General features: G+C 42.5%; 1 protein-coding gene across 1 annotated transcript in view; it reads right to left on the reverse strand.

Annotated features, from left to right (window-relative positions):
* Nucleotides 1–22,125, reverse strand: part of cdh7a (cadherin 7a) — an 81,389-nt gene that overhangs the window by 14,148 nt on the left and 45,116 nt on the right. The window contains exons 5-9 of the mRNA XM_031849978.1: nt 14,619–14,786; nt 12,559–12,746; nt 10,202–10,455; nt 8,956–9,092; nt 6,829–6,950 (exon numbers count right to left, since the gene is read on the reverse strand). Of these exons, the coding sequence (XP_031705838.1) occupies nt 6,829–6,950; nt 8,956–9,092; nt 10,202–10,455; nt 12,559–12,746; nt 14,619–14,786 (869 nt within the window). The remainder of the gene's footprint in view (nt 1–6,828; nt 6,951–8,955; nt 9,093–10,201; nt 10,456–12,558; nt 12,747–14,618; nt 14,787–22,125) is intronic.

The following is a 22,125-nucleotide window of genomic DNA, read 5'->3' on the forward strand; positions in this document are numbered from 1 at the left end:
GACAGAATTGATGTTTGTGTCGGCACCACATCGGTGCCACAACCACTGAGCACCTAAACATGCAGTGTGTGCATGCCCGACTACATATCATGAAAGCTGCCATTGATTCTGTGATCATAATAACTCACATGCCTCTCACTCTGTTATGGAAATCTGATAGAAACCTCGCTTTGTGGCTCTTACACCGACGATGAATCCTATACACAATCTCAACCCTTTGATGTCCTTTGAATATTGCAGATGGATTCGGGAGCTTATCTCTGGTAAGGTTTCTATTTCCCTCTGCTGAGGGAAAGGACTGTAAATCATCCTTAAATCAAACACTTTGTAATGTAAAATGCCTTTCATTAGTGGGGCTCTGATGCAAGGCATTCCTGAGAACCTTTGGTGGGGAATTCTCTAATGGGTTGAGTAGCAGACAGGAGGAGAGAGGCATGGATGTCGACATAAATTCTGGCGGAAAGACATTAATGGCGGCAGCAGACTGGTGCCTGTCGCAAGGCAAGACTGAGGAGGCCCATGAATCACCGAATCAGAGGTATTTTTTGAGTTCACACATCGGCTGCACAGATCAGATCAAAAAGGATATAAAAAGGACAAAGGTGTCTCTGTTTGTCGCTTTGAAGAAGGAGGAGGAGGAGGAGGAGGAGAATGTGCAAGCAACAGGGGTATACACACACACACTTCCATACACATTCATCGGTAGTGCAAAGATTGTCATGTTGCAGTGACCTGGCATTAGATTTTCTGCTTTTATCTCAAATGTAGGGACATCTACTGTGTGTTGAAAGCCTTTGGACACTCAGTACAGGCAAAAAAAGCCAAAACAATTTAAAATTGTAAAAAACTTTTCTGGGTATAAACAGCTTCTTAAAACAGTGATTCCCTAAATGTTTGACTTGCTTCGTCTTAAAACAAAGCACTACCTACAATACCGGATTTTTAAGTAATATGTGGGAGTTTAAAATGATCTTATAATGATGTACAAATCGATGAATTATTGACTCTAATGTCAACCTGCGAACCCTTATCACTGGCATGCAATCAACCAAAGAGGGATATTTCCTTTCCATATTGTTTTTGAATATGTTTTTTGAAGTTTTCTTGTCAAGAGAAGGGCTACTCAGCTCAGTGAAACAGTTGTGTTGTGATGATCTGGATTGACAGAAAGCTTGAGTTACAAACTGGAGGTTGGATTTTGACAGAAGTGGGCATTTAAGAGGCACGGAGCGTCTGCCGAAAGTTACTCAATGCCAGTATTTACGGAACTAAATTCCCGTAATACCATGTTATGGCAAAATTGACAGTAGCTGGCAAACAACAAAAAAAGAACAAACTCTGAACTGTAATGTGTTCATAGTGTTGAGTATTAAAACGTGTCAAGTGTCACATTTGAGATTGATTTGCCGTTTATTTGTTTCCGATCAGACATTTCCTAAAATAAAACAGTAAAAATTAGACACTTAAGATATTTTAATCAGGCAAAGTTTAAAGAATATGCAATGAGCTGTTTAACATATCCTGTTAAATGAAAAAGAACTGTTTACGTATATATTCTCCACCACAAGGCATCGGTATGAAAGTTCAGGCATCATACCGATATCAAGAGTCCCGCAAATGAGCTTCAACTACAATCAAAAAACAATTCCGTCTTTAATCCAATGCCAACTACTGATTCCATCATCTTTGATTGAAGACTTCAGTCTGGTAATTTGGTCACGCATTTCTCCAGACTACGTACCACCTGGATGATTGAGCTGAACCTTCACAAAGCAAACACTGACTGCTCACTCAAAACTTCCACAAACATCAAATCCTGCCAATTAAAATGTGTGTGTTTTCAACGGTATGGAGTTCGAACATCCGTGATTAAATCAATCCCAAACACCTGAAGTATCTCAGTGAACTACTATTACCATAATCCCTTGCACCTTTGACACAAAGCCTCTGTAAAGCTGTGCTGCGTCTGTGCCGACTGCGACGTTCGCTGGAGAGACAGCTAGAAATATGGCCTCTATAATGAGGAAAGAAATGCCAGCTAATGTAGCATGGCTAGACAGAGAGGCTTTGGTGTGTGAAAAAATCTGAGAGATAACGAGCTTGAATAATACTTTCCACTCTTTGACACCAGCAGAGTAAATACGCTGCATTTTAAAACCGACTCCTTTACTCCTCTAAAAATCTGCAGTGTGTTGATATTGTCTGTAATAAGACTGTAATTATCAGATATAGTCAACCGGATGAGTCACACGTCGAAATCAAGCCAGCCACTTAAAAAGTTGAGCTAAGAGTATAAATAAGCATCGCATCAAATAGGTGGCAGTTGTTGCCATGGCGGCAGCTGCCCCCCCGGGGGGGGGTTGTGTTGACGAAAGGAAGGAAGGAAGGGAAGGGAGAGGTGATCCTGCGTTTTTCACACCTTTCCTATGACATCGACAACCCAAACATCACCCGTGTGACACCCATAACTTTGTGCACCAACGAATCAACAGCACCCGCTCACACATGTCACCCTGCTGTCATCACACACATACACGCGCACCTACACACATACACATACACATTCACACAAATACTCTGTGATGGCAGTCAATATGTACAATTCAACAAATAAGCCGGTTCTCTCGTTTCACATTGATTGGCCGAATCATTTGCTGTGATTCGTCCTAATACGTGTTTCGTTGGACTCGTCCCGACGAGCCGAAGCCGCCGAGGCTAAAGTGATCTCCTGGTGAGATCTGAGATTTTCTCCATGCTCTGTCTTTTTATAGAACAGACAGTACGCTCCCACACACTAATCTCTTCCACGTCCCTCTGCGTCTTGACATATCTGTTTTCATCTCCCACCTTGATGCAACACTCATAATAAACTGATAATCTGAATGAAGACTGGAGGTGTGAAGATGTTTCTTGTGTTTGTGTGACTGATGTTGACAGCCGAGGCAGTAGTTTAGAGGTGTCGAGTAAAGTTTGGATTTGGGAAAAGTGGGGGGAGAAGACACTATAAATGTTCTTGACTAAGAGTTTTCAAAGTATATCCACATGTTTTTAATACAGGGCAAGTACATGTAGATAAAGTCATAATGTCAGTGTTGCAGGTAGAACCATGTTGATGGGGCATAAACAATATTTCAATATAAAGGCTTAGTCTTAGTTTTATTTGTGGGATAATCATGCTCTAAGTTTTGGAACTATAGTTCCTGTAACACTTTGGGGAACGCAAACAGAAGGTATAATGTTTGCAGTGCATGGATGTCCACAACCCCCGACTGGATACATTTTTTAGAACATATTTAGAAAATCTCATAACAAAGTATCTTTGCCTCACGTCTCTCCCCTGTTTCCCAGTTTGAAAACTCCTGTTCCGGACTACCCAACATTCATGAACCTCGGGAGGATGCTGGGCCTCCTCGGGGAGGCTGCAGGAGTTCAGGGAGGGGTAGTAGAGCAGATTGGGGGCAGCAGAATGCCAAGTCCACTCATGTATGTAATGGTTACACTGAAGTGATTGTACAACGTGACCCCCCCCCCCCCCCACCCCCCCTCCCTGCCATCCCTACTGCCCCAGCCCTGTCCACCCCATCATAATATCAATTAGTATTATGGCAGAAGACAGACGCACCGATGATCCGTAACAAGTGGCATCTCTGGAGAGAGCCAGTGCCACGAGACGGCCTTAATTAGGCCTGAAAAATGGCAGGTTATTCCATCCCTGCACTCCCTGTTAATCTGTGCTACAGAGCCACAGAGTCAACCCCGGCCCCAACTGGCAAATGTTGTTATTTCATCTTTGTCGCAGCTGTGAATAAGCCAATGGGCGTGACAGCCAGTGGGCGGCCTGAGATTTTCAACAAACGCTTTACAGGGAAGCAAACACAGTTAGTACAGCCAACTGTTCGGCGCTACAGTCGGACATACAGTACACAACAGGAGCATTTTAATTAATTAGGAATCTGACAGGTTACGAGTCCAACCAGTCTGTCTGCTAACAGACAGCCGACACCTAGTTGTAATTCAAACTGGGTTCTGCATTCAAATGTCAACCTCTCTCCTTCCCTTTGCTCTGAATGCGTTTTTGGGGTGTAAATTTCATCATGAAATTTCCATTCTGCCTGCCTTCATTATTCAGACTGAAGGTGCAATCCCGCTGGTGCACTTCAGTGACGCCTAAACACAAGGCTGTATTTGAGTGGGATTTAATAGAAATTGGATAAGAGAAAAATTAAAATAAGAGCACATCTCGTCTGTAGGAGAAGGAGATGATGAAGCGCACATCACGAGTGAAACACTAATTTACATTTTATTTTGTTGACTGTACATTATACATTTTCATGATATTGGCCTATGATTTTCAGATATTTCACAGGTGAAATGTACAAAATATATTACACGTAAAACACATGTCATGAAGTCAGATGTGGTTTTTGAGCTTTATTGTGATTATAGGAATAAAAACTCACAATAAAAAAACATTGGTTTTGGGATATTTCACACGTGAAATATCTGAAAATCACATATCAATGTATAACATTCACATGAAATCTTTGAAATATTAAATATTGTGTTTTTGTGCTTTTTGTATTGATCATGTCATTTAATATGTATTCTTTTTTTTCCACTCAGCAAATCCGATCTCAGCAATCGTCCATATTTTTTAATAATGTTTTATTATATGATACAAATTTGCATGGTATCGACACACATGATCACGGAGATGTAAGCAATTAATGTAAAACACATTTCAAATGTCATTAATTCACACAAAGAAGTGTGATTTCTTTACAATTTCACTTGTGAAACTGTGTCTCCCCACCATGTGACAACATCAAACACAGAGAGACAGACACAGTGAGAGATGATATTTTTACCCAGTGCTTGTTTGTATTTTATAATTACTTCGCAGAATTTATTTCTCATTAAAATTCAGTTTTTTGAGCTATGAGTGGTAGATCCAAGTCGAGTTACTAACTAACTAACTAACTTACCAACTAGCTAAATACATTTTAAGCTAACTAAATACCCGCTGCAGCTATTTCAATTTTCAATATTCATCAGTCAGATATGCTTTTGAACATTTCTCTTCAGTTGAATATAAAGGAGGTTAAAAACAATCCACCCACAACCACAGACACACAAACTATTAGCATGTTTAAAAAACTAGCTCGTATAGCTACAGCAGCTCGTGCGACGACTGCACCACTTCAGGACTACATGGAGAGAATTTGATTGCAGCACGTCTTCTCGCCGGTGTGGATGAGGACAGAGGTCTCCGTCACCAACAGCTCCTCACTTTGCAGCAGAGTGGCTCGTATAGCTACACCTAGGGGCTACCTCGCAGCTCAGCTACCACTGGCATTGAGTAAGCAATCTGTCTGCTTCAGCTGAGTAATTACAGATATGCTGTACCTTTTTCCTGCTGATGATGCTGTCATGGGCCATGGCTGTTGCTATGTCCTCGGGGGCCGGTTTGAATTGTTGGGGAATTACTTTGTTTCAGTATTGTCATAGGCTCTGCGCCATAATTTATCAGATGCTAGTGGGGAGAAATGTACAAATGATCTGTTGAATTTGAAAGCCAGGGTGTATTGATGGATGATAGATGGTTGCTATAGGATGCTCTAAATTTGATATTACTGAGCAACAACACTCATCCCAAGATAAGTGGCAGCATCATTACCCAAAGATAGACATTCAGCTGTGGTAGAAACGCTTTCTTCAATAATGATGGCAACTAATGTAGAGGCAATGTTTATTTCAGCAAATACTCTGCACCCTAAGGCTAGAATGTGATTAATTAAATATAGATTTAGCAATATCTCGAAGCACCTCGAGGTAGGCTGAATTGTATGAACTTCATTAAGTTGTTTTTTTGTTAGACAAAGAGAAAAATACAACAAAGCAAATCCCAGAAAGCTTCACCTGTGAGGCTCCACGTTGTGGTCAAGCATCATGCACACAGAAAAAAAAAATGCAGACATGAAATATGGTCTCCCATTATTGCAAATGAAATTAGTTCACCCTCCCGTGAGCACGGTGACAAACAACTCTGAGATATATAAATGCAAATAGCATATTTAAAAGGGACTAATAGCCATAATCCAATACAATGCATCATTCTGATCAATTGTACTTATTCAGGTCTACACGCCTCCTTTACACTTTGCCTCTGATTGTATTTTCCAAATGCCAAGAACAGACGAATCGCCACCGCAGACACACAAGTCATTTAACAACAATGAAGCCGAATGATAACACGGGGGAAATGCCACGCATGGCTGCAGCTTCTTTTCCCTCCTTCTTTTCCTGGATCACATCGTCTTAAAGCCCTCGAATCTCTCTGGGTCCCTATTTCGTGATTTTGTGATGCCTCCTCTGCCTCGCTGCCCCTCTGTGGTGATCGTTTAATTACACAAAGCCTCAGAACGGAAAGTCAAACCACGGCAGTGCAGCCATCCTTCCCATCATGAGGTATCACATTACGTCGGGATATTATTGTGGATTAGGACCACAGGCAGAGTCAAGCACTGTCATTAATTCAGTCGGCTTTGACAGTATGGAATGAGAGTTACATCTCCAATGGATGATAACACCTACAATACCTGCTATTAAATCTTAAGGATGTGTCTCATACTAATGATGCCGCCTCCCTGGGATGACCTCGAGCTGTGAAGTGGATATGTGCACAGTGGACTTGTTTTGAGGAACAAGAAAGAGTTTTAATGGCTTTGAGAGTCAGCAGGCTGTCTTTGTGAGTCAAACTTCAAGCGAGCATGGGGAGAGAAAAGGAAGGGAAGCTGGAGAGAATGCAGGGACATTTCTGGGTCTTACCTGTCCTGGCATGGCGTTTTCACAGAGGATGGTTTCATAGTCTATGGCAAAGACCGGAGCATTATCATTTATGTCCAGCACAGTGATGAGAGCGACGCCTTTTCCAATTTGGGTTGGGTCCTCTGAAGGGGAAAAAAGAGAGAGAGAGAGAAGAGAATCCCTGTTCGTGTCAGAGCTTTCAGCAAACTTTCTTTAGAACACTTTAATCCTTTGCCTTGATGCACTTGGCCATTTTATGGAATATTGATCTTTCTCATGTGTTTTAATTAATCGCAAAGGAGGAGGGGGAAAAACTGCTGCTGTAATGAAATAGTGTACCTCCAACAGCTGGCGTCCTCTGCCGTGGATCAGCCAAAGTGATTACACTCGGTGCCGGCTTGTTGTCGGGGAAAGGCTGCGTGTGCGGACGAGCCATCTTGCACTGTGGGCTTCACGCCTCTGTCTGCCTGACACACACTGATAGCTAAATGGCTGCGTCTGAGTGCAAGATGATGATTAGGCCTGGCGTCGCCGCCAATGCCGGCCAGAGATGACGCGCTGACATTCGGGGGCCGGCTGATTTGATGGTGATAAAAAGGACGCGCGGAGCCTCGGGCCACAGGCTTCTTGTCATTGCCGCGGTCTGGCCAGAGCGGATGAAATGTGAGTGACTGCAGCTCAACATGCACAACATCCCTGAACCCAGGAGTCCCTGCACTCTCTTCAGTTAGAGAGAAACCTATTTACTATAAATACTGTGATCAGGCATACAGGGCAGTGGATTATGTAGCCAGTCCGTAAACCCAAAGATGTTTTCAGCTGGAAACAGCTCCCAATGTCACTATGAGTCAGAAGCCAGTACCTCATGCATGAGGGACTGTTGTGACATTTCATATGGCTATTATTATATGCAGCCTTCTCTTTGTTGCTATATCAGGCAAGCGCTCACACTCGGGAATCAACCGAGTGGTGTGTCTGTGTGCCGTTTGACGTAAATAAAAACAAATCTTTGAAGCAAAGAGTGATGAAAAATGTTTTTGAAGAAACATGAATACTTCTCATACAGTGTTCAGTGAGAAGATGTTAAAGCAGAGGAACCGCCAGGCTGACAGGCTGGTCTTCTCTTTTAACTTATACTAATGTGACGGAGCTGTCGAGAGAGCTCTGCGGATCATGCGCTGTGGATTGTTGTCCATTGTGTTTGCATGATGGAAGTGGAATGATACGGAAAAAAAAAAAGGCACTCGTGTCCTTCGAGCCATTGAGAGATAATCAAAAAAGGCAGGCGGCACTTCTTCACATCACATTAACATAGTTCACCCGTGGGTGAGATCGCCCACTCTTAGTCAGCATCTCGTCCCCCTAGCTCATGGACACATGAAGGTCGACTGTCCTGTACGTGAATTAACATTCCCCGACAGCCCTACAACAACCCCAGCAACTGTATTGCCCTGTGCACAGAAGGCTATAGGACATCATGAGGATGATAACAGGACAGATACAGTAGCGTCACAATGACAAAGTATATGAAACCTTAGATCCTAACAAGTATCTGACCATTCGCTAAGCCCTGGTGGCAGATTTACCGCTTAAATGTCTCAGTCATTTTTGAGGATTTTTTGTATAATTTCCAAAAGGCTTAGACAAAAACAGGCTTCTCGTTTCTAGCCATGAACCATCGATTTTGCCGGCCAAACTGACAACTGCTGCAAGCAAATTAGCTGCTGCAGCTAGCTAGATGAGCTAACTTGAGATCCATTAGTTGGTTGAGAGCACTGTTGACAGTTTCAACTCCTTTGGAAATGAGAATCTTATCTAAATAATATCTGTACTTGATGGCTACATGCATGATGTACAGAATTTAGTTAAATTTGGACATGTAAATAAACAAACAGCATGACTCTAGTATTGCAGTGTTGAGCTTGTTAGTGCTAGTACATTAAAGAAAAATGTATGATCAAACTGTTATTTCATGCTATCAGAACCCTGTTTTACTGCTTAGCTTACATACTTGTTTTTATTTTCTTACAAACTCTTAAAATGGTGAGTTTCACTCCAACCACAAACCCACTCGGGGGCTTTAGTGGTGAACGGTCAACTCATGGCTGGTTCGGCGGATTTGAGAATGCGTGCTGTAAGCAAACTCACGGCTCTCGATGGCGAAGATGGTGAGGTTATGGACCAAGTTGGCCTCTCGGTCCAGAGGCTTGGCTGTGCTGATGACCCCACTTAGAGCGTCCACGTTAAAGAAGCGCTCCAAGTCGGTGTTTCTGTCAATGGAGTACCTAGACAAAAATGCACAACCATATACACAGCCGACATACCTTTTAAAAAATGCTTTTGGATGGAGGTATTGATTGATTGATGACATTTTAGTAGCTCTTCAAAGATTATTTATTTCTTCTATCAAACTGTACAGAAATCACTCTGAAGATGTTCGATTGATACAGAGAGAGCTTTAATCAACCATCAATGAATTGTTCTCATATTTTATATAACGTATAAGATGTTTTCCTATTCATAAAGTACTCATAATTAGCTCACTTGAGATTCAGAACTGCAGCAGAAACTTGGACCTTCATAGCATGAAACAAAACCCTATAATATGTTGATCAAATTGAGGTCTCTCTGCTTGGCCCTCAGCACACAACACCCTTTCAATGCGCAGCAACTCGTATTTCTAGAGAAAATTACAACTTCAATTAGCCTACATCCAAAGGGTATTATTGCAATGTAATTTGACTCTTGTGGCTGCATTAGTTCCACAATAATTTTAATTTCAACAGATGTAGTGAAATATATTGCAGACGCCGATAGCAGTCGCAGGAGCAAAAAGAGGCAATTTACAGCAACAATGGTGCAGTAATTTGATTTTCTGATTACGATTACTTACAATCCTAACAGACCAAGCATGAATACCACCATATTTAGTCAATTAATGCAAAATAGTAGGGGGATCTCAAGTGACAACGCACAGATTGGCAATATGAGTGCTTGTTTTGACTCACAAATGCCACGACGCAAGTGTTGAGCCTTGACCCTCCTGAAGGAATGCCCTTCTGTTGTTTAAGATGGCATTTCACTTTTTGCAAATGTTGCACTCCTCGGCCTTCCAACCATCTGGCATTGTGTTTGCGACAGCCACATGGGGAGACTTTCAAGGGGTCTATGAATTCTGCGTTTGCAGATTATGTGGAGTAGTTGAATAGAATATGAACACATTCATTACTTGATTCGGGTGCTTCATTTGGGATTCTAAGAGCACATTTGTTCTTTAACAAACAGCTCTGGAACATTTGTTTGTACACTTTTCTGAAAAGTGAATTATGACTGAAAAAGTTACACGAGAACAGATGTTCCACATGTGGAAATAGCATGTTTGGCAAATTTTTACCTGATCGCATTGTTGGAGGTGTCCGGGTCATGGGCAGAGACCCTCCCGATGGAGGTGCCCACCCTGGCATCTTCCGAAACAACCATCTTGCTAAGCGGTGTGGAAAAGACGGGTGGCTCATTCACATCTTCCACTGTCACCCTGACTGATGTCGTGTCACTAAATGGGCCCACGCTCAAGAAGTTGGTGTCAATATTCCTGTTCGTGGCCTCGATTCTTAGAGAGAAGGTGCTCTTTGTTTCAAAGTCTAGAGGCTGGGGGGGGGGGGAGACAGAATACACAACATATGTGAGAGATGTTCACTTTACTTATCAAAATAAGAGAGGTGGCAGAAAACGCTGAGTTGTTCTTTGTTGGAAATGTACTTGAAGACTACACTGCTATGAGTACTCCACATTTATAGTCAGTCAAGGGTAAAAGAACAGTTCATATACATATGTACGTCTGTGAATCATTCATACAATGTTGAGATATTGATCCCTATTAAGGATGTGGATGGAAAGTCAAACTTAAAGTCATTTGCTGATGGATTATAGTTGCTTTGTGCCGTGAAGCAATACTATTGATTTTAAGAAAGGCACACAACATGGTGAAAAGCATAGAGAAATAAATGCTTTTTGTCATTTTGTCTGGCTTATCGAACTCCCCGTTGCGACGAATAACATACTGCAGGAGAACGTTGATTTGACACTGTCATTATCAGCGACTCTCTCCGATGTTGTAACTGTCTTGAGTTTGTGGCAAAACAAACATTTGCTAGTGTCCGACAATGGCTCTCCCCTCACCCACAAAAGAGCTGCAGCAATGAACTGTCACATCCACGTGGCCCGAGGAGCCCGTTTCAAGTCCTCTGAAAGCATGAAATGTAAAGTGTGAGCCATGAGCGCTGGAGCCTCAGAAAGTGAGGCAAGAATATGCAACGGATTTCCTGCGTAAATGCATAAGTGGCTTTGGTTACACATTTAACTTGAGATGTTATATTTAATTTATGTAGGCAGATATCAATGACATTATTTACAGAAATCTTGGTTCCCATGGTGAGAGGAGTGTTTTTAACTGTTAAAGTCTCTGCTCCCGTCATCGGTCCTTACAGTGATCTCTATGCTGCGCTGTGGTAAAAGCACAGATCTGGAGCTGCTGTGGTAGTAAACCTTCGAGTGACCATGGGATGTAAACTTCTATCCAAGGTGTTGGAGATACTCAATGCTGATTTGTCATTAGTGATTATCACCTAATCCAAAGGTGCAGGAGACATCTTGGAACAAGGTGAGGAGAGGAGAATTGTGCTTTTCCTCCAGTAAATAAGCACTTGAAATTGTTTTATTATCATTTTATTCTGTTTATTATAACCAAAGAAAAAATAAATTCTTGTGCAGGAACTACAATCTTGCTACAATGCTAGTGTACGATCCAATACACCACAGATCCAAATAGGAAAATGTACAACGCTGGGGTTACTCAGATGTATTTCTCATGGTGCCAAATCCCATGAAAAGACCAAAATCAACAAAGCTGCAGTCTCTTAATACTTTCTGACTCCCCCACCCTGTCTGGGCACTCAGCCCTATGCCCAGTCTATTCCTCCTAAATACTTCAAACATTTAATCACAAATATGTAGTTTCTTTCTGAAATAAAAATGCTCAGTAAGTTCCTGAAACAGCAGCGCACTCTAGTTCATAGAAAAACTCAAACAGGAGTAAATAGCATGTACAGTATGTGTTTGTTGGGGGGCTATTATCAGCAGTGGATTAATACACATTTGGTGCTTGAGTAAATATTTACAGCTGCAGGATGTTGTATGCAGGATTGACTCAAAATAAGTTAGAGTCCCCAGGTTCATGGTAATGAAGGAGCACATCGCCCCGTGCGACAGTGCGGCTCATTGATGTGTTTTTGATGTATGGCACAGAGGATTCAGCTATGTCAGGCTGCACAGGAAATACTTGTTAATAGGATCAATTTATTGTGGGTTTAGGAGTCTTCACATGCTTTAATATTTCACATTGAGCTTTAGGAATCATTCATATCCGTGGGTTGGCTACACATTGAAGCGTACTGTAGTAACTAACACATTAGCTTCTGGACGAAAAGAAAAAAGTAGCATTTTGATATCTCTTTATAAGTATTTGCAAGTAGAAAAACATTAGTAATAGTCAAGCCAGTTCAATCAATACTCCAAGCCACACCAGCTGCTCAAGTACAGGGTTCTACCTAACAGCCCAGTGCCTTATGTCTCACTGACTTTCAGGGGGGAAAGTGTGGCACCATTTATGTGCAGAGAGTCACGATACAAGGCTTTGGTTTCTGACAGAACCAGAGGCTGTCTTTGTTTCTCATCCGGCTTCATATGCAGTACCTTCAGGAGAATAATGACCCCATCTTGTGTGTTCTCGTCTGTTGTTATGTTGAACATGCCAGGCCCGTCACCGTCCATGATCCTGTAGTCCATCTCTGCGTTGGAGCCGATATCTGCGTCAGCCGCTTTGATTCTGGCCACCATAGATTGCACCGGCAGCGACTCCAGCACCGTGTACTGATAGCTTTCTGGAAGAGGAAGGACAGGAGCGGATGCTGGTAATGGATGTGCTTATTTCCCCACCAACTCACCTTCAAGCAGCTCAGCTTCTCTTTTTTTTTTATACCTCCTTCAGCTTTGATTCGGCTGCTTGGCTCCTCAATAAATTCATGTTGCATAACACAGACAGGCAGCAATTGTGACACACGTGGAATAAAGCACTTTGCCTCCACTTCATACTGCAGCATAGGCGGTGGATGATGCAATATATAGGTTGGATATACAATTAAGAAAGCAAAGACCAATTTCAGTTGTCATATTTCTGTAGGTGTTACAGCTGGGAGAGAATATTTAGTAACATATAAAGCTCCCCCAATGCTGCCTGCATGTAATGAGTTATGATTATCCGTTGGACCAAAAAAGAGAAAGTAAGAAAAAAAAAGGAGAAAAGAGTAATGCTAAGATCCTTTCTGTATCTTTCATGAGATGAAATGTCCACTTGAAGATTCTATTACTCAAAAACTCTCCATTGTGTTCCCTTGGCTTTTCTCTGACCCTTTGGATTTAAAGTACTCTTATAAGAATAAAGAAGGGAATCATATTCATAATCATAATCTCCCCAATCACCATGGCAGAGCTCATTACCAGACCTTTCTGTGTTCCTCACAGTGTCTCCCTCAGCCACCGTCTAAATGCTAATCTGCCTGACATTGTTTGCCGCCATGTAATCTTTATAATGGCTTTTTAATTTGCCGTGGAATAGCAGCTCTTTAAAAGACCGAAGAATTGCTTTCCTCCCTCCGATTTGCCCGTGCACCTACCTCTTTTCCCATCCCCCACCCCACCCTGCCCGCTCATGTACGCTAACCTTGGCTTCTTCTTCTTTCATTTCTTCCAAGGACCAGCTAAAGGTACTGGACTCTATATCAGCTCTGATGCTCCATAATGGTCTATTGATTCTGACCCATGACCCTGAGAGCGCAACAGCAGGAGCAAAAACCCAAATTCTTCCAATGTCTCTTTCTTCCCATCATGACAGCACTGGGTTAAAACTGCATTGATGACTTGTTGTGCAGTCTTGAACCTTTCTCCCCCCCAGCAAATTGACTCTGCTTCATAGCGAGTGGTGAGTGCACCAGCCAGACAGTGGCTGGGGTATCAGCGGTAAACCGATTGCCGGCGCTTCGGATTATCATGAGAAGCACTGCATGCCTTTGAATCTTAAAGCTCGGCCTGGAAACCATTTGCAGCCCGTGAAATAGGCTGACAACAAAAAAAAAAAAAACAGAGCCCGATTGATCCCAGTATCGAATGCCGAAGCAGCCCCCAGCTCTGATGAAGAGCAAAGCATGGAGGTGCACACCTTGCAGGAAGGCTGCTTTTTAATTTAATTGTAAAAGTCCAACTGTTTGTTAAAAATATAAATGCAGGGAGGTTGCAAAGATAAAGAGAGGATCGTGTCTGGACGGCAGACAAAACCTTGGACAGCGAATGAGATGAGGTTTAATGGTGAAGCTTTAATGAGGGTATTTCGCTTCTAACAGTATTTTCTGTTCAACTTTATTCTACCACACAGGAAAAGGGTTGTTGCAGAGTAATAGAGCAAATTAAATTTTTTCCAATGATTTCCTTTCAAGGGTGGAATAACAGCCCAGGCATTTTTGTACCACCATCCATTACATACAGAGTATCTGCCCTCATTTGGTTCTGTGAGTTCAAGTGGCTTTCCGACGATAATAGATCTTTAAGCCCCATTCAGCTGGAACAAAGAAAACATGCAAATGAACCAAGGAGCTGATGGCTTTACTGCTGATTGCTGAGTAGCTGTTGAGAACATGGCATGTACTGTGCATGTCAAACTTTAATTGACCATATAGGGACAACAGGAACAGGAGTCTTACTGTGAGTAAACCGAGGCGGGTTGTCGTTGACATCGGTAAGCGTTACAGTGACGGTGGTGGTGCCGGAGAGGCCGCCCATCTGGCCGACCATATCTTTGGCCTGGATGACGAGCACATACTGATCCCTCGTCTCCCGGTCCATGTTGGGCAGAGCTGTTCTAATGACACCTGAAGAGAGAGAGAGAGAGAGAGAGAGAGAGGCAGAGAGTCAGACATACCGTCCCTATAGATCAGCTCAAGTAACCCTTCATCCACATGTTCCATATGTGTTCTTTTGAACTGATTTTGATTTTGAAAGTGGATAGCCTTTAATAATGTTGTCATGAATGTATATATTTTTGGTTCTATTCATGTTTGCAAATGAATTTCTGTCCATGCAACTATAACAGCATGTGTCATCTTAGGAATCCATTTCATCAAATAGGAATTGTCAAATAGAAACGCATCTTAAACCACAATTTTCTCCAGATACCAGTTGAGCAAGACGCTAAATCAAAGGATGTTTCCACGCTTCAGAATGATTGATCGGCATCATTAAAGCTATGATGTGTGGAGGTTGGCAAGTATGCTGATCAACCGCATGTATTCATCATTGACTTGGCTTTTCATCTATAGGTGCTGTAACATTGTGCTGGACCTTTTAAAACAAAGACCCTGTGGGTTGAGTAGCGATGACCCCGACACCTGCTGTGGGTCATTTCATGCAAGGCCTTCTCATAAAATGCATTGATTTCACCTATACAAAATCTCCCAGACTAAATACAAAAACTTGTCAGCCCTGGTATACACATATGTTCTCGAAGAAATGTTAAAAAGAATCAGCAATAGCTTATTATTTTTGAATAACTGATTTAAGTCAGTAGTGAAATCGTGAAAAATTCATTTTTTTCAAATTAGTTGAGCTCCTCAATCTTTCCACAATGGAAATCACTAATTCTAATAATATGCTTCAGTTATATTCATCCATATTTTGCTAGTTGTTCTTCTTTCGATTGTGGTCAGAAATGTGTTTCGCCACACAGCTTTCAATGCCTCCATTCACCAAAAGTATTGGTTTTTAATACAAAAGCATAAAAAGCTACATCTACCTGCCCGTACCAAGCGAGTTGACAGACCACTCGTGCACTGGAAGGGTCTATACAAGTCAAAAAATGGATGGTCACATGGGCACATCAACCAAGCAGTGATTACAAGAATACATGATTTAAGGTTAATGGGTTGATGTCCAGCTCGGCTGGTAGCTTCTTTACACAAAAAGATATGAGTTGTGACTCTTCCGTGCCCTCAAATGTGCTGTCACTCCAAACGGTTTAGGAGGAGTGACATCTGATGAGGTTAATGTTAAGACGCTGTCAGGAAAGAGAACACATGCAAGGGGACATTTTCGCCGCAAGGGGAGTTATTATCCGTCTTTCCTCCTGTCGTGATTGATCTGTCATCAGAAAAAAAGCGCCAGAGATGTGACAACAGTGGCATTAAATGAGTGGCATTTCTCTGTCTGTACCTGAGCTGCTGTATGAAACAGCTACTCTTACGCTATATGGCACACGTGCACAAAATACTAAAAAGCTTGTCGCAAAAGAATCTTTTCACTAATGGCGTTTTTCCAATCTCAACTTTATCTATGGACTGCAAGGATGATAATTCCAGAAAAATTACCCACAACACGCATTTAAATGCAAAGAAGAAATGTCCTAATCCCTCAAAAGCAATCACCGTTGCTTTCAAAGTTAATGACTTACCACACAATGTGTTTCATTCATTAAATGGCACTTATTAAAGACGCATACAGAACATGGAAGATTACTCATTAGGAAACACAAAGCCAAAGCACACGGTTCCTGGATATAAATGAATCATTTTTTTGTTGCGTTATCACATTCACGGCCTGATGAAGAAGATCAAAGCGCAGCTCTTGCTTGGAGTTAGTACCTGAAGATTCTTTCATAATCCTTTAAATTACCCAGAAATTTGACATATAATTGAGGTCCAATCTCTCGGGGATGCATTAAAAGGCTGTGTAGACTGTGTTGTTTTTAGATTTGGAATCACCAAGAGACAGATTTCTGATAAACAGCCTTAATTCGCTCAGGTCCGCCAATATTAGCACTGTGTATACTCTGTTTGTGTGCTGTGTTTTGACTCTGAAGGTGCTGGTTTTATATGGGTGCTGGGGGTTAAAGAATAATGTGCCAAACACAAACCTTTCCTCCACAGCCCGACTGCATGCCTAACCTTCAACCCTCTTTCTTGTTTAAACTTGAGTATCTCTAAACGTTTAAAATCAGGTTATCATAGGAAAAGTACAAGCACACACACTCTCTTAAACAGACACACACACACACTCACATACTATTTGCAATTAAGCTCGATCCAGGACCAGAGGAGGAAGGACAAACAAATCAAGTAAAGTGGGTCAAAAGACTTCAAGAGAAAAATGAAGATGCCTTTTGACCGTCAACCGCGGGTGTACTTGAAAAATAAACAATTCCATTAAGTGTTTAATTTTCTCTCTCTGCCATCCTATATTAATGTCATTACAGTCCCTCCAGCTGAAAACGGTTATTGGCTGCTGTAACTAAATGGCTCAGTTAGCTAAATTATAGTGAGCTGTCCGCTTTCTTCTCTCCAAAGTCCCTGCCAGTGGGCTCGCATTGGGATGACGGTGGTCAATAAAGCAATGATCTTTTGCTGTTTGCTCTGCAAAACATGCCATTTCAGTCCTGCTACAAATAATGAAGAGTGGGATGTTGTCACGCAGTAGTGGGGAAGAACAAGGCTCCCTTTCTCTCCTTTGGTTAAGCCCCAACGACAAAGTCAAAACATGTCGTCTGTTCCTTTCTTTTTAGTGCTTTTATGCTGAGAATTTAGACATCTATCTCTGTGCTGTGGATATTCACCCATCTGCTCCGTTCATCCCCTGCATCCGTCCTCCATACGTCCTTTGACCACTTCTCTGAGGCTTTTCCCACAGTGTAACCTTGTAGCCAATTAAAGAGCACCACCACTGCCCTGGTGTCTGCTGCTGCGACACCTGTGAACCCTGTTTACTTGAGTTGCATCAGAAAACTTACTTCAAGCCTTCAATCCGGCAAGGCTCTCATAATGCTAGCCTGACACAGACAGAACAAAACTTCTCTCTTCTTTATTCCATCCCACACGGCCATAGGGACAAAGCGTGCATGTCTGGACTTGAAAGAGGAATCTCGGGTAACATGCGGGTGAGGCATTGCTGAGGAGGAAGCTGGATAATGGTTGGATTATAATAACAGCTGCTATAGATGGCTCCAAAAAGGTGAAATAAACTAGGAAAAAGATGTTGAGCTTGTGCAGCCAGCAGTGAGACAAATGAATGCTCTCACTAAACCGTAGATAGGCTTCACACACACAATTGATATACTTATTTAATATCAGCTTGGTGTGGTGGAGCCTGGGAGATATTGGCCGTGGTTAATGATGCCATGAATCCTGATTCCAGCAAGCTAAAACACGAGACATGTTTCTCCCCCTGCCTGGCCAGAAGCACACATACTTCTCACCGAGCGACACTGCTAATCCACACGCCGATGTTGCGAGACTGTTTGTCTGCTGGGTGCCAGCCCCCCCCCCCCGCTCTCTCTCTCTGTTACCCCGTGTGGCGCTGGTGTCATTCCTGGGGAGAGGCGATGATTAAAATCCTTCTGTCGCTATCTCGGCACGGCCTCGCATTGCGCCGTGACTCCTTGCCTCCGGTGCAAGCCAGACGCATTGTAGCCGTGCATTTATCTAGCTGTCTCCACAACACTGGCGGCAGACGGGTGGGCCACGCTCCCTGCTAAAGCCCAGATACTTGACATTTGTCTTGGGAAGAGGAAATAAAAGTGCAGACTTCGGAGGAACCCTCTGGCTCCGCGTGCAGCGATGAGAGGTGCTGATGAAGGTGATGAACACTTAAACATGAAGGGTGCAGTATGTGATTTGCTGAGCCCTCAGGCGGTCCACTTACAAAGAATAGATCCCATAACACGGAAAACAGGCCATACAAACTGGGAATAAAACCTCCAGACCAGGTAGTTTATTACCGAGTGACATTCAAGCATCATGCTCTAATCACGGGTCACCATATCTGCTCAGTGTGAAAGGGCCACAACACAAAGGACCCAAGTGTTATAGAGACATATTACAGACCACAGGATCCATTCGTTTGTAATGTTGCGCTGAAAGGGAGTGTGTTCATGTGTGCAAACATCCAGGTGGTGTGTTGTTGTTTGTGATTAGAATTGAAAAATTTCTTCTCCCTCTCTATATTACAGGAGACAGCCAGATTTATATCCTGCCTTAAGCTGGAACGTTTTCTCGATTCAGTGCAGGCGCCGCCACAAGAGTCTCGTACGGCCTCGGAACAAAGCGCACTTTTAAAGAAGAGGGTAAAAGAAAAGCGCACGTGGTTTTAAAAAATACCACGGGCTGATCGCGGCTAACCCGGCTCCTCCTGACCTCTGCGTCAGATTTTCACACTTGATGATTACCCAAGGATTGGACCTGGCCTTTCCCTTTATTTGAGCGTATTCAGTTTAATTAGATTCCCAAGCTGAGAAGAGACAAAGCTCGGTCCATCCCGGCTTCTCTCACCTGAGTGCCTGTCACATTCAGATGTCATACTCGTGTCGCTCCGAGAGGCATGGCGTGTCACATCTTAAATACCCCCTTCAGAGTGTAATTAATCCTCTCATTCAGGCACCTGGCCTTTTTTTGACTAACAAAATTCTTCTCTTGTTATTCCAGCCATTTGAGGCTCGTGAGCAGGCGTGCATGCTTAGCGGGGCTAATGTGCGCGGATAATTGTCTCTAAAGGACTTGCCATAATGCCAAGGTGTACGTGGCTGAAGGCAGCTGTTCAAACCTCCTTGAGCCTGCCATCAATTAGAACGCAGTCCTTAACAGCATTTACCATTTTAGCTTCACCTTCAAACTAAACTACAAGGAATCAATCAATATATATTACAAAATGCTGTCTTAACTGAGCACCTTCAGGTGCAGCAACTTATGTATTTTGCCGACATTACATATTGCTTGGAAGTTATTGGAGCTATTCAGGATTAAGTACTTTTCCCCAAGGGCACCTTGTAGATTCAATTTGGGATTAAGAACCGGAGTAGAGAGACTTGTTTGACAGGATGCTATACCCACCTAAGACCGGGTCCCGCGCATCATCCCCCTCCCTGACCATGAGCCCTCTGCCACTTAATCGCTAGTGCAGTATTGCAGTGTGGGAGCTCAGAGTGTATTCCAGCCCAGGCACTTTGTCAAAGTCACCCTCTGCTATGGCCCAGGCGTGTGCTGCAAATGGGACTAATTAGTAACTTGCAAAGACAGAAGAACGCTCATCCCACAACACTCAATCCTGCTCTGCTGTCTAGAAAGCTGGTGTCTCACCCCCAGAGAGTATTCTGTAAGATACATGGTATTGACAACATGTTAAAAACTAACAGTTAACACCAACAATGTGGTCCCTTTCACAGCCAATGCAGAAGCCAGACACTATATTGAACACCTGTGGGGATTGTAATGCCTTTTAGAGCGAGGCTATGTCAAGGAAAAAAAATATCAATTCAATACACCGAGTTGTTTTCATTGCCTTCTTCAGGTATCACCAGTAGCTTGTGGCAGTTAATGTTAGCTAAAGTTACCAAAATAAAAGAACTCTTTATGCCGAACTATCCATTTCAGAGTCAAAACATTACTGCATTCTAATAAACATGAATGCGTTCATCAATTTAATGTTGCAGCTGGTAAAGGTGGAGCTCATTTTGAGTCATCTATATACTGCCAGGTAGACAATAGGAGACAGTAAAGATATCATAATTTACTGGTTCAGTTTTATTTTGTAAGGATATTCTAAGTCTGCTTGATGAGGAAACGTTTGGGATCTTTTCATACTTGGCTGGTTTCCCCTCACAGGAATCCTACATTCTCTCTGCCACACCCAACCAGACCGTCTCTCCAAACAGCGGAGAAGAGGAGAGACGGGTGAAGTGAAGATAACATTGTCAGAACAGGTTTCAAACGGGCTCGGTAGCAAATAGTATTATACCATTTGTAGATTAGATTCCAAAGATGGCTGCCTTGGATTGTTTCCGACTTGTGTGAGCGGGGTTTTTATATAGTCTATATACCTTTTTACAGTGAAAATACAGGTTTTTTAACCGGGCTTGAGTCGGGCTTGAACAGAAATGCGGATTAATTAACTTGGGCCTGGTCATAGTTCTACTGTAGGAGAATACAGGCCACTTACAGTAAGCAATCATAACCCATTAAAATCGTTTGAAATATCAAATATTTAAAGAACCCACTTAGCTTAATGAAAAACACTTCAGCAACAGAGGCTGTGAAAGAATGAGCTCTGGTCATTGAGCTGAATGGCTCTAAGAAAAACATGATATGAGAGTATAATGGAGTTTATGGGGCAGACTTGCTGTTGGAGCATCACTTAAATAAATGCCTGCTCTCGCTCTAATTGGTATTGGTGTCATGAAGTCTAACTCGAGACTCGTCGATGGGTTCAAGTATTCTCGCAAACTTTGTTAAAGATCACTGAAGAGCCCGAGGCAAGTGGTCAAGTTTCTGGCAGTCCCTGGTTTAGACAATTACTGCTTGGACACAACTTGATAAATGAGGCTCCTTTTTTACTTCTTCATGAGATCATTCAAATTTAATTTTAAAATAAGAAGTAGCAGAAAGTGAGACGAGTTGCTTTTGGATAATTAAATCATATTTGATACTTTTTTTAAGGGCTGTACTTTTTCAGAAAAGGTAAAATTAAAAAAACCACAAATAGACAAATAAATAGAAAAGTTGGAAAGTTTGTAAAAGGGGCTACGGAGTTAAAAGTTGATGACACAACAGGATGTTTTTAAGAGGAAAACAGCAGAGCGCTTTTTAATAGCGTAAAATGTTTCCCCAAGGAAGTTCTTCCTGAAAGGTAACTAAATTAAGATGAGGACAAAGCTAACCATGTGAACACTTCCTAATACATCTATAATAATTACAGTTGTGTCTCGTACTTTTTCCAGGCAGTAATATAGGGGATCTAAAAAGAAATCTATCAAAATAACTTCCACAAACCAACAGAGACCTCCAGACAGTAACAATGCTGCTATAAAAGCCTGCAGGATTTCCCCCTTGTCGCACAAGTCACTGTTCCATAAGCCATGTTTTTACACTCGGGTGGTGTTAAGGTTACTCTTGTCAAACAACATGTCGTCATGCTTCCCCGGCATCTAGTCCCACACGGAGTCGTACCTCGCTGACAGCCGTCCGTGCTGTTCAGTTCTGACACCAACATTGCATCTCGTAACCGTGAGTCTTCTAAGAGGAGGGAAAGAGAGCCAAGTATAATCAGCCGTGGTCAGGAAGAGATGGGCGGCAGAAAGCGAGGCGCTGGCGGGGACCCAAGGGCTGTGTCTGGGTGCACATTTGGGTGTGTGTGTGTGTGTGTGTGCCTCTGGTTTGACAGGTTAATAAACCA

This window comes from Anarrhichthys ocellatus, unplaced genomic scaffold (assembly GCF_004355925.1).
Source record: "Anarrhichthys ocellatus isolate YVR2014 unplaced genomic scaffold, GSC_Weel_1.0 scaffold10, whole genome shotgun sequence".
NCBI classification, from domain to species: domain Eukaryota; kingdom Metazoa; phylum Chordata; class Actinopteri; order Perciformes; family Anarhichadidae; genus Anarrhichthys; species Anarrhichthys ocellatus.